The sequence below is a fragment of the Pogoniulus pusillus genome, chromosome 5, assembly GCF_015220805.1.
Source record: "Pogoniulus pusillus isolate bPogPus1 chromosome 5, bPogPus1.pri, whole genome shotgun sequence".
Classification (NCBI taxonomy): Eukaryota; Metazoa; Chordata; class Aves; order Piciformes; family Lybiidae; genus Pogoniulus; species Pogoniulus pusillus.
The window spans coordinates 32,996,013-33,008,506 of NC_087268.1; the positions used below are offsets into that span (position 1 = coordinate 32,996,013).

At 41.3% G+C, this 12,494-nt stretch overlaps 1 protein-coding gene across 1 annotated transcript in view; it reads left to right on the plus strand.

Annotated features, from left to right (window-relative positions):
- The window catches only part of RAB20 (RAB20, member RAS oncogene family), a 29,992-nt gene extending 21,042 nt beyond the window's left edge, over window positions 1-8,950 (plus strand). The window contains exon 2 of the mRNA XM_064144034.1: window positions 7,831-8,950. Coding sequence (XP_064000104.1) covers window positions 7,831-8,351 — 521 coding nt within the window. The 3' untranslated portion in view covers window positions 8,352-8,950. The remainder of the gene's footprint in view (window positions 1-7,830) is intronic.
- Window positions 8,951-12,494: the final 3,544 nt, after the last annotated feature.

Below are 12,494 nucleotides of genomic sequence, written 5' to 3' on the forward strand. Positions count from 1 at the left end.
GTGTGTGTTTCCATGTCTAGTTTTGTTTGGTTTTTGTGTGAAAGTAGTAGGGGGCAGAAATAAATGATTTGTGGGTTCAGTGCCCTTATCTAAAGCAGAGGAGGTAGAAGTGGGTCTCTTTTCATAAGGCACACCAGTAGTTGCTGGTGTAGACTAGCCTTCCAGGACGTAGTTGTCTTCTCTTGGCAGGATGTTAATAGCTAATTTAGATGCCTGAAAGAATGTTGGTTGTGTTACTTAAAGGAGTGGAAATGAGGAAGAGTTTTACTTCTTCCCTTCCATTTTACTTTGGAGACAGAGTCCTCAGTAGGGCCTTGCCATGTGGTAATGCTAATTGTCTCATCCAGTTTTCCCTGTATGCCGTCTAGCTCCTTCTTATATTTCATGGAGTATGCATAAGTATCTGTTAAATATTCCAGCATAAGTTTGTAGAGGACAAGTGGTTGTCCTCTAAAATTAAAAGATTTATGATCTCTTTTAACATTTTGTTTAGGATTTTGTCCTTTCAGATGTCCCTTCAGTCGTTTATTGCAGTGTAGTTTTCCTCTTTTTGATTTCTGTCAAACTTTAGGTTCCCCAAAAACAGAGTTTACATATATTTTGTGATGTTTCTTTCATAGACACAGTTGGATCACTGACAATAGTTTAGTAGGTATTAAAAAAAAAAAGAAATTTGTCTTCAATATTTCTTTTTAATCTATCAGGATAAAAGCCATCCTGTGGTACCACAGCTCATACATTTGGAATTAGAGTGCCAAGACATTTCCAATTTCATCAGAACCTTTCTCTGCCTCCAGTTAGCCAGTTGGAATTTTCTCAAGTAACTTAACCTGTTAAGTCAGATCTGTTGAGTGGAATGTTTTAAGTATTTGGTTGAATTCTATTCTATAATCAACCAGTAGATTGTATAAGATTTCTATATGTTAATTTGCTGGGGACTGGATTATAGTGGTATAATATAATGGCATTTCCAAATCAGGAAAACAATGTCACATTCTCTTGTATAGCAGCACACTGCACTCTTGTGATCTTCCTTGTATCCAAATGTCATGAAGAGTGTTAGAAAACATCTCCTTCACCGTTTACAGTTTTGTAAGGCTCTTTTGTCTGTGGCAGTCAGTTTCAATACATCACACACTGCTCTGACTTTAAGACTTGCACCTTTTGAATATTGTGATCCCTTACTGAAGTTGTGTTAATTGCTTCTACTGTAAAAGTGATTTTGAATAACCCCCATTTTTTACGAGGATTTAAGTAATTCATAGACCATGATTATGCAGTGGATAAGTTCAGTCTTTCTAGCCATGGATTTTTGTGTCCAAGTGTAATGCTTGTTAGTGAGGGTGTGATATTTCTAGTATGATAATTAAAGGTGACTGAAGGATGGGGCTCACTTTGATCATGATTTCTCATTTGCCTATGTGAGAAAGGAACGATTGCTCATGTTACTTGCTCACACTGAGCTGCAGCTTCACAGAATGAGCTTTACAAGTCCAAACTGATTCACGTTCATTGAGTGGGGACATTTCAGTTGTCTTGGAAACTTCAGACTCCTTCAAAACTCAAATTATTTGCTCACTTGGGCAAGGTACATGGATTTAGAGGAAGAAATGGCCTCTTTCATAATTATGAATCTTTGTTACAAGGTAGAAACAATTAGGAATTGAGAGTGAATTGCATTTAAAAATGGAGTAAGCTCATCCCACTCAGATGTTACATGGAGTCCAGCTTCTTGACTGACTGTTTTTGATATCTTTTTCATTGAAGAGCTTGATTACAAAAGATTCCTTTGTCTGTTGTTCTTTTAACCCATGTGGCTGTTATATTCTTCTTCCATGTGTAGCCCTTTCTACTTTGTAACATGAAAGTGAGGCCCTTTGGGGATTAAGATGAGTACTTTCCTATGTTTGTATTATGTTCTGATTCGTCAAAGATATCCATATCTAATTTAATAACTTAAATAGAAGTTCCTAAAATAGGACTCAAGCTCATGCCTTGAATGTTGATTCATATCTAAGTAATGAGGGTAAACAAAATTGATACTGTCTTGACTTTTAGCAGTGCTAGAGGTCTGTTGTATTAGGAAAGTTCAATATACACAAGAATATTCTATAATGTAGCATTGCAAATGTGTAATGCTAGGTAAAGGTAAAGCTTAAATGAATTTTCTAGTTGCTCAGCTTTGTTTCAGTGGTTGAGTTTTTTGGGAGTTGGTGGATGTGGTGTGATGTTCTGGCTGGTTTGGGTTGTTTTGATTGTTTTGTTTGTGTTTGTTGTGTGGGGTGGGTTTTTTTGTTTGTTGTTTGGGTTTTAATCCTCTCTCAGATTCTTTTTCTATTGGGAATTTTGTCTTGCAGGAAAACCAAATGTTGGCCTTTTTCTAGTGGACTGGGGAAATCAGATAGAAGGCTCCTGAATATGTAAAAATTGAGCTCCCCAGTGCTTTCTGACTCATTTGTTTCCTTTAATTCCTACTGTCATCCTCCATGTTAATAATTTGGGATGGAGAGCGTTATTTTTATTCCCAAGTAACCCACAGACATAGTTGTGTTCCCAATAAAGCTCCTGACTTCAAGGATAATGTGGTAAAGTCACCTAGGAGGAATAAATATCAATCTTGACCAAAGTAGTGAAGAACCTTGAGTTCATCAGTTACCAAAACTTGACAGCCTGATGCACGTGTGGGCAGGGGACTTTCAGGGACCTTTATTGTTTGTTCTTTGATAGTCATTATGTATCTTGGTGCACAAGCAGAAGTCTCAGTTCCTAGCAAAATTATCTCCCCCTAATGTCCTTTAAAGGATCACAACTTTGCTGCTTTATCTGCAAACAGAAGGAAATGCTGTTCCTTAAAAAGGAGCTTCTTTGTCTACTCTGATGGTCACATGCATGTTCCCACTGGGGTAACTGAAGAGCATCAGGGTCACCCTTTGAACCTTCATCCACTGCAGCTGAATCTCACATTTCTTTCTAATATTTATTTCTGTGCTGTGTCATGAGTTTCTTACTTTCTCTTTCCTTTCCTGTTTTTGCTCTTTCCTAAGGGCACAGTTCCTATCTCTGTTCCTGTGCACTCAAGTTCAGACTCTCTTATAAAGGAGAAAGAATTTGAAGGGCAAGGCCCAGCTGATATCTTGTGCTTGTGTTCATTTCTCTATATATTGTTCAGATTACAGTCCAGTTTAAATGACAGTTAAAATCCTTGGAAGATGCCTAGTTTATAGCCTAAGTACTCCTGCTCACTTTTTAATGCAGTCTTAGTGTGCTTTTATCACTTTCCTTCATGCACTTTCCCACATAACCTATTTATTTCAAGAACTCAGAATTTAGGACCCTGCTCAGACTTGCATTATCACCGTAACAAGATTACTTTTTGCAGTACTTTCTGGAAGACCTTTGTAGCACACACATTTGTGATGTTTTATTCCTTCAAGACTTAAAGTGACAGTCTGTTTTGCATTCTTGTATGTGCTCAATGCTGAGAGATTTAAAACTTGTTCTTCAGGTAGAGTATTTCTTGAAAGAGTATGTGTGTGTGAAGTTATGCTGCTTAAGAAGTTGTGAAAGCTTTTGAAGAGCTTATAGGTAAGGAAGATTCAAATCTGTCTGGGGGAAATATTTTGTTCTTGTAAACATCAACAGAAATGTTCACAGGCTGCTTTGTATGGCACCCTTGGGAACTACGGGCAGGAGGAGAGCTCCAGGAAAGTGACTGGGGCAGTGGCTAGTGCTGTTGCAGTCAGTGGATCACACATTGTGGCGGGAAAGAGGACCCTTGGTCAGGCTGTGGTCCCATCCAGTGTTCACATGGGCTGCCTAGGTCTTAAATTTGGGCCTTGTCCCATTATTAGGTTGGCCTCTTGCAAGGTCTATCTGCTTTTCTCCTCTTTCTCTCTTGGGTTTCTTACAGCCTTTATGTTGTTGAGGTCCATTTGCCTGTGAAGTCGTAGATTCGTTTATAAGAACCATCACAGGACTTGGAAAACACTTGTTGGCCACACAGCTGCAGAGTGGACTCTTGAGTGGGTCTACAACAGTGGGTTTCGTATGGCTGCTGGAAGAGCCTCTGAGGAGCGAATGGTGTTGGAGGTAGTGGCATGGCACCGGCTTGTCAAGCTGCTATAAACAGGGCAAAATGTAAAGATGGACTGAAAAATAAAATGTGAGTTTAGTCACTGAGTGCTGTGCCCAGTTCTGGGCCCCTCAGTTCAAGAGAGATGTTGAGGTGCTGGAACGTGTCCAGAGAAGGGCAACAGAGCTGGTGAGGGGCCTGGAACACAAACCCTATGAGGAGAGGCTGAGGGAGCTGGGGTTGTTTAGCCTGGAGAAGAGGAGGCTCAGGGGGGACCTCATTGCTGTCTACAACTACCTGAAGGGAGGCTGCAGCCAGGTGGGGGTTGGTCTCTTCTCCCAGACAACCAGAACAAGGGGACACAGTCTCAAGTTGTGCTGGGGTAGGTCTAGGCTGGATGTTAGGAGAAAGTTCTTGCCAGAGAGAGTGATTGGCATTGGAATGGGCTGCCCAGGGAGGTGGTGGAGGCACCATCCCTGGAGGTATTCAATAAAAGCCTGGCTGAGGCACTCAGTGCCATGGTCTAGATAACTGGCTAGGGCTGGGTGCTAGGTTGGACTGGATGATTTTGGAGGTCTCTTCCAACCTGGTTGATTCTGTGATTCTATGATTCTATGACTTGGTGTAATGACATTTCCCTGATGTTTTGTCTTTGTATTTCATTTGGTTCCTCTTGCAATTCCTTTGATTGCCAATTATTTGATAGCTCTGTCACTCTTCCCTTTGTTTTTTTTTGAAGGGGGGGGAATTGTTTAATTCTTGGATTTGGGATTAATTTACCTAATTGTGTGAAAAGCTACATGGTTGGAGTGGGACCAGGTGGGTCCAGAAAAGGAATAACTTGCTGTAAGAAGGGACTGGCTGTTCTCCTGCATCAAGTTGTTCACTGTAATACCTGACAGAATTTTGCCTGACATCTTGGAGACAGGTAACATTTTTAAATACCTTGTGTAGTTTTGGGGTTCTTTTTCCTACATCTAGGGTCTTTCCAGCCTTTAAGCCCCAGAAGAGGTTTGTACAAGGAAACTGCGCTGTGAGAATAAAATATGCATTTTTTTTCCTCATGTGGATTGTGCTATGTGTGGGTGAGGAATAATTCCTCTGTCATAATTAATCCCTTATGTAGGGTAAATTCTTCTTACTGCTGCTTTCCCCCTTTCAACAATGTAGTAGTTGTAGCAGTAACCAGTTTGTAGTTAGAGTGTAAAAGTGTCATAGTTTACGTTAACGCGGGGCAAGATTAGATTAGCATACAAATTGTGTAAAGTAAGTAATAGTCTTGTTCTAGTACTCTGGATCCTGCAATGAGTGATTCTGGGGGCTGGATTTTTATGGCTTAGGCATCTGAAGTGGGCGTATGGAGGAGGATATACGTTCCATTGTGGTTTCTAGACCACAGTATAATCAGGGTTCAGATGAAAACAAAGTAGGTCACAGCACAAACTTCTGCTGCAAAATTAAGAGACTTTTAAAGGCTCAGCTGCAGTGCAGCCGAGGGCACAACTCTGAATGTGAGGTGGGAGGGAAAAAGTGTAAAAGCACTGACCTCTTCCCTCCTCTATATCCTAGTCTCCCTTGCCCAGCATACCTGCACAAAAGCATATATTTTTTTTCCCTACCTACTAAATCATTGGTTAAGGAATTTCTTTTGCTGGGGGAAGAAAAATTGGAGGTTATACAAAATTGCACAGGAGCAATTGTCCATAAGCTGCCTAATGCCTTTCTGAACACCATTTGTTGAACTTTTCATCTCTGCAATGTCATGTAACTTTTATTGCCAATTATACACTGCGCAGGAAGGTTTTTAAGCTACAGACATTATTCTTCTCTAGGTGAAATCTTCATTTTCTCTGTTATGTGAGAGGAGAGTAAATAATTGTTCCTGGGTTACTTTCTTACTATTGGGCCTGAATTTAAAGACATCTGTTTATGTCCTTTCCCCCCCAGTTATTCACTAGCCTCAGAGATCACACACTTTTGTCCTCATGCAGAAGTTTTGCATGCTTCTGAGAATCTTCACCAGCTTCCATTTATACCTCTTTATGGTGTAATCTGCAGCTTTTCAAACCTAATTGTCTGTCAGTTACCAGACTTTCACTCAGTGTTAAAGGTATGGTGAACTTTGGATTCCATCTTCTAGCTTGACATTTCCCAGTTTTGTTTTACTGATGACAAACACTTTGTCAGTCTTCTGGCCAGCATGGAGTAGAGTCCAGAAGTCTGTCAAAGGACTTAAGATCTTGACTCAGGGATACGTTTTACCTTCTGTACCTGACTGGAGACAGGCTCTAAGTTACTCATACAGGATGAATGTTCATTTGCAGATGTGTTTTCCCAGTACACCCTGACCTGTATTTTTCATCATGAATTTCTTCTGCCTTTCCAATTTCACAGTCATTTACAGGGATTTCCTGATGCTATAACTCATGGTGGTCAGTAGCATTGTGCAGAAAATGAATGTAACCAAATCATTTCCAGATTTTCTATAAACGGAGGCTCTGTGCAAAGAGACTTGAAAAAAAACCACTTGATGGTGGTGCTTAAATATTCAGAAGAGGTTTTATGTTATTTTAAAAATATATATACTTTCATACTTATGTAGTGACCTAGGGCTGACTCTGCTGACTCGTGTGTTTTATCTTTTTCTCAGCCAAGCTTTGAGGAGTAGAGTGAGTGTGCTGCAGCAAATTCTACATGGAGCAGATACTGGGGGAAAGTTGGAGTTCTTGTTAGGAAGCGAGAACACTCCTTGTCTTCTGTCTAATTTCCCTTAGTCCTTTGGAACTACTGAATTGCTTCTCAGAATTTAAAGAGAAGTCAGTTTTGTCTTTCAAGAAACAAAATTGAAAGAGAATATCAAGGTGTAGTAGAAAGTGATAGTAGATACTGAATGGATGTGATGGTTTGGGTGTTCCCCACCCCCCCACACTTTGGAAGTCACCCAGACTAGACTCAGCCGGCTCTGGAAATTTGAATGAAGCTTATCTTTACAGCTGGCACAATATACAAGCAGGAAGAAGAAATGTTTTAACTGTTTGACTGAAGGTCAACTTAAGCTACTCTACTCCTAGAATGTAGTTAGGGTTCTCTTTATTGAGTGCATTTAAGACTCTAAAAAAACATGAATAATTCCGGTGGGACAGATGCATGTCAGTGCAACTTCTGTGAAGCAGCATCAAGGGCAACAAGTCTTTTACTCTGGAGCCAACATACCTGAGAACTATGGGCACGTAGCATAGGACTAAATTGCTTATGAAATCCTTCAAAACCCAGGGAGAAATGAACTAATGACATTGATCCAGATTTTTGAACTGCATGTACTTGGAAGTGTGTAGTGAATTCGTAAGTGTAATAAAATCTAGCAGAATTTGAAACAGGAGAACTTATTTTCTGTTTATAAATAAATAGACGGAATGGGCTGTCTGTGGATGCAAGCAGGGTAGTTACTACTGTGACACAAGCTAGTATGAAATGTAATAAAGCCCAAACACTTTATTTCTGCAACTGCCAATGCTGTGTGACGCTCACTGGCACACTCATCTTTACACGTTCACCAGCAGTGAGCTGGGCTATTCCGTGTCTCTGTTGGAAAAGGAAAAGCTGAAGGAAGAAAATTGAAAATACTACAAATAACACATTTTTGCCTTCATTGCTTCATCCAAACTTGGGAAATTGGCTTAAAATTCTTTAAACTCCTTTTACTCAGTTAATGTAGCTTCCAGCACACTAACTTTCTGTTGTGTTTAAACCTTTGCCAGGTCGGGAGCAATTTCATGGTCTCGGATCTATGTACTGCAGAGGAGCAGCTGCTGTGATCCTCACGTATGATGTGAACAGCCTCCAAAGCCTGACAGAGCTGGAAGAAAGATTCTTGTCACTGACAGACAGTGCGAGTGCTGACTGCATTTTTGCTATTGTTGGAAATAAAGTTGACCTCACCGACGACTGTGCTTTACCACCAGATGAAAATAGACCTGAGAAGTCTGTTGCTAGCTGCGGCTCAAAGGTGCGAAAACAAGTCCGCTCAGAGGATGCGATTGCGCTCTATAAAAAGATACTGAAATACAAAATGATAGATGAGAAGGATGTTCCAGCAGCTGAGAAGATGTGCTTTGAGACCAGTGCAAAAACGGGGTACAAGGTGGACTACCTCTTTGAAACAGTGTTTGAGATGGTAGTCCCAATAATTGTACGGCAGAAAGCTGAGGGGCCTTCGCAAACTGTAGACATTACAGACTACAAGCCAGCCAAAAGGACAAAATCTGGTTGCTGTGCCTGAACCATTTACATGACGTTAGAAAAGGGGAGCCATTTGTTCACTCCAGCAAACTGAGGAGTAACGAATGCTTACAGTTCACCAGGAAGGAAACGACAAAGGATAAATAGACTAAAATGGTGTGCGTGGGAAAAAAAACCAAACAAAGCAAAACAAATCTTCTGACCTTTTAAAGGTTTCTGGGAGGCTTTGTGTATGAAAATGGGAGTGTGAATGAAATGATGGAAGAAGACTTACCGGTTTTCATGGGCTCTGAAGACAAATGGTGTGTTAGTACAGCTGTTAGCGACAATCATTTGAGCAGTTTTGATGGAGTCTGATTATCTTTTTTAACAACTCTCCATTTCATGTTGCATGCAAATGATCTGTTTCTGTACTCTCAACAGCTTTCACATGATTGTTATCTTTCCCCTTGAGACTCTAACTTTGGAAGGTTGAACACGCGATGCTTTTTTATTCTCGAGGAAACAAACAAAAAAAGAAAATCAAGGTATAATTTATATTTGTAGCTGAGAAATCAATGACAGTCTTTTTATGTCATATTTGGCAGTGTAAGAGTCAGAAATTGAACTATTAAAATCACTTTGGTTATGTACTGTTCATTTGGAGACTTTATTAATGTGAATTCTCCTTTTACATTGGGCTTTTGCGTATTAACAGGCAGTGTCACAGCTCTTGCTGCAGGAGGATTTTTTTTTTTTCCTTTTTTTTCATTTTACCCCTGTAATTTATTTTAATGTGGATACCAAATGGTTGAGGTTTTGGTTTGGGTTTCTTTTCAGGAAGGAATTGGTTTTCTAATTTTTTTCTGCATTTTGTGGAGGCCACCATATGATGCCTATAGAATATCTTGATGTTGAATACCTGTGTTCCGTCTCTCTTCCAGAGCTGTGCCCAGGCAAAGCTGCGGCTTTGATTTTTAGCAGCTATGTGTGACATTGTCATCTACCTGGAGGGAAGTGAGAACAGGCAATTTCTGATGTGAAACTGAGTAATGCAAGAGGAGGGGAAGAGAAACTGCCTTTTGTGGAGTAGAAAGACACATGAAGAAGCACCAATGAGGTACAGGCTTCCTCTCCTAACTGCACTAAAATGTAGGAACTAATATTCATGCTCTTAGAGTTTCTCAACCCTCTTGGCTGCAAAGAAGGCATGCAGTAACCCAGGAGCTTGCACTGAGACACTGTAACCAGAGCAAAAAATTGCTAGTTTTAAAAACAAACAAAACCACCCCAAAACAAAACACCTCCTACCACTAAAAGAGAAACCAGATCCTCCCCCAGACAAACAAACTCCCAAAGGATGCACCTCATGTTTTCAGTTATACAAGTTGCTGTGTAGGAACTCCTTCATCTTCCCATGGATGCTTCTGGCATAATTTCATAAAACTAAAGAGTCAGTTACTCCTATGCTCTGTCCCACCCAAATGATAATATATGGTACCCAGGGAGACAATTCCTACATGAATAGTAAGTATATTTAAGACTCTTCCCCCTCCCTCTCCCCGGCTATGTCATCTTGAGCATCTTGCTGCAGAGTATTAGCTTTATTTTCTGCCTTTGAGTTTATACACAGCACATATGTAGGAGAGAAGAACATCTCAAGAGAAAATCTTCTGTACACTTCAATCACAGAATGATAGAATAGTGTGTGTGGGAAGGCACCTTTAAAGATCATCTAGTCCAACCCTGCCCTGCAATGAGCAGGGACGTTTTCAACTACGTTGGGTTGCTCAGAGCCCTGTCAACCTGACCTTGAATGCTTCTGGGAATGTCACCTCTCTAGGCAGGCAGTTCTGATGTTTCACTGCCCTCATCATAAAAAATGTCTTCCCTATATTTAGGCTAATCATACCTTCCTTTGGTTTAAAATCATGACTCCTACTGCTAGGGGCTCTACTAAGGATTGTTAACTTTTGGATTTCTTAGGGGTTTGCAGTTTAACACCTGCCAGTGTGTCAGAGACTTAACTGCACCTGCTCTATGCTATCTACAACTGTACATAAGTAAAAACCTTGTAGCTATTAAGAAAATTCCAAGACCAGTATCTAGTCTTCCCTCAGGCCAGGGAAGAGACAGACTACAACCTCAGCCTTGTTAGTGACCAAACCGATCTGCCAATGTGCGTGAGAGATCCACCATTGGCTTTCTGGATCTGTTGACAACTGAACCTCCAGCATGCACTAGTTGCAACGTCAGGCTTTTGGGAGATGCTTTGGGGATGTTCATCTAGAAAGGGAAAATATTTGTAAATTTGCTATCTAGCACTTCTTAAGGTATAAATATTTGCAATTCAGTTGCACCAGCATTTGATTATTATGGGATCTTAAGGGATTCTTAGTCTTCCCTAAAGCTCCAACTTGTGTATTTTCACAGAAAGAGATGACATGGGAGCCACTCACGCATGCTGCGCTTTTTCTCCATAGCACAGCCCTTCCTGGCATGTTCTTTGTGCCTTTTTAGTGTTGCTGGCTATTGTTCTTTGAGAAATGTCTGGATTATGACAAATTGGCACTCTGCCAGCCAGTGAGAAATCCTGGAGTTGCACAGCAGAACCCAAGAGGCTGACAAAAGGTCAGGATCCGGGTTGCTCAGTATGCTTGCTAGCCCCCATTTCTTTACTACTTTCAGAAGTCAGATCAGAAACCTTCAAGATTTGCTTGAAGGCACAGAGTTTGATTTTTCTTAGTTTAGTTTTTTTTTTTTTTTTTTTGGTAGCTAAGCTCTGTTTTTACAGGCCAGTCTTGATGCTCTATCTCCTACAGCAGTGCCTATGCATGTCTGCAAGCATTACTAGAGAGCACAATTCAATGCTCAGCACTGGAATTCTACTGGTCGTTTCTCCTCTTTAGTGGTGCTTTTGTCTTTTATGTTTGTTTGGTTTGGTGTAGGTTTTTTTGTTTAAATTTGTTTGTTTGTTTTTTTAGAGGGGCCATACAATATGACCTGCTTTTGTGCTCATTAAAGTATCCTAACATGCATTAATTAATTTACATGATGCTTTAGGAAGTGCATCCTGATATCCCAGCCCTCCCTGTCCTGTATCATTTTACCAGAACAATTCAGCTTGGCTTATTAATGGGGAGGAGTGGTGAAGCAGCAGGGTAAGGACTGGAAGCACAGGAACTGTACTGATGCACACTTGTAGCTCTTGTTGTCTTAGCAGCCTCACAATCTAGCAGTAGATGTACTTTTAGCATAGCAGCTGTAGGCTGGGCCACTAGTCCAGCCGGCTCTGTTAGTGCAGGCATTAAACAGTGGCTCCGCTGTGAATCTGTTTGATGCGTCCCACCGGCTGCAACAAGCATTCTGTTGCTGTGAGATTGCTTTCCCCTTTAACAACCTTGGTGTGCAGCCTGGAGCCAGGCTGGTGGTGGCTGCGCTGCTGGGGCCAAGCGAAACCCCTCACTGTCAGGACTAGCAATGCAGGGCAAGAGCAGGGACCCAGGTGCTCTGCCTTCCCTGCCCTGCGTGGGGGAAACTTTGTTTCACAAGTGTTTATTTTTCCCTTCTCTCTCCCTGTTAAGTTTGTCCGGAGTATGTGCAGTGTTTGAACAGTGAAATAAAAACGATTTTATGTTTTGCTACGCTGCATGAATGTGAGCTACAGGCTCACATGAGCCAGGCTGTGCCCTGATGGGGAGGGATGGCAAGGCAAGCAGGTGAGGATCTGTGCCAGGCCAGTTGGGAAGACCCCATTCTGCTTCCTGCCCCTTGCACTGATAGTGCAGGAACAAGATTGCTATTGGCCTTCCACGTGGCTGTTGCTGGCTTGTGCAGGGGTAGAAGGGCTACTGCTAACTGCATCAGGGTGCCATCAGCACATAAACAGTGACTCCCAGCCTCTCTTCTGGGAGCAATCTGATACTTTCTATTGCAGGGTTGTGTTTTCTACTTGCTGTTTGCTGATTTTTCTATTGCCAGCAGCTGTGAGCAAGCCCAGTCAGGTAGGGTGTGAATGAACTTGACTGATCTAGTTGATACATTCTGAGGAACTGGTGTCAACTGATGTTGCTATACTGACTTCGCTCTATCTGTGCTGATAGAGTGATGCACTATTGCCCACAAAGGGGGAATAACATCTTTACATTCTCTGGGCACAACTTCATGTTATACTTCAGTGTGCTTTCAAAAACGCAAGTGTGAG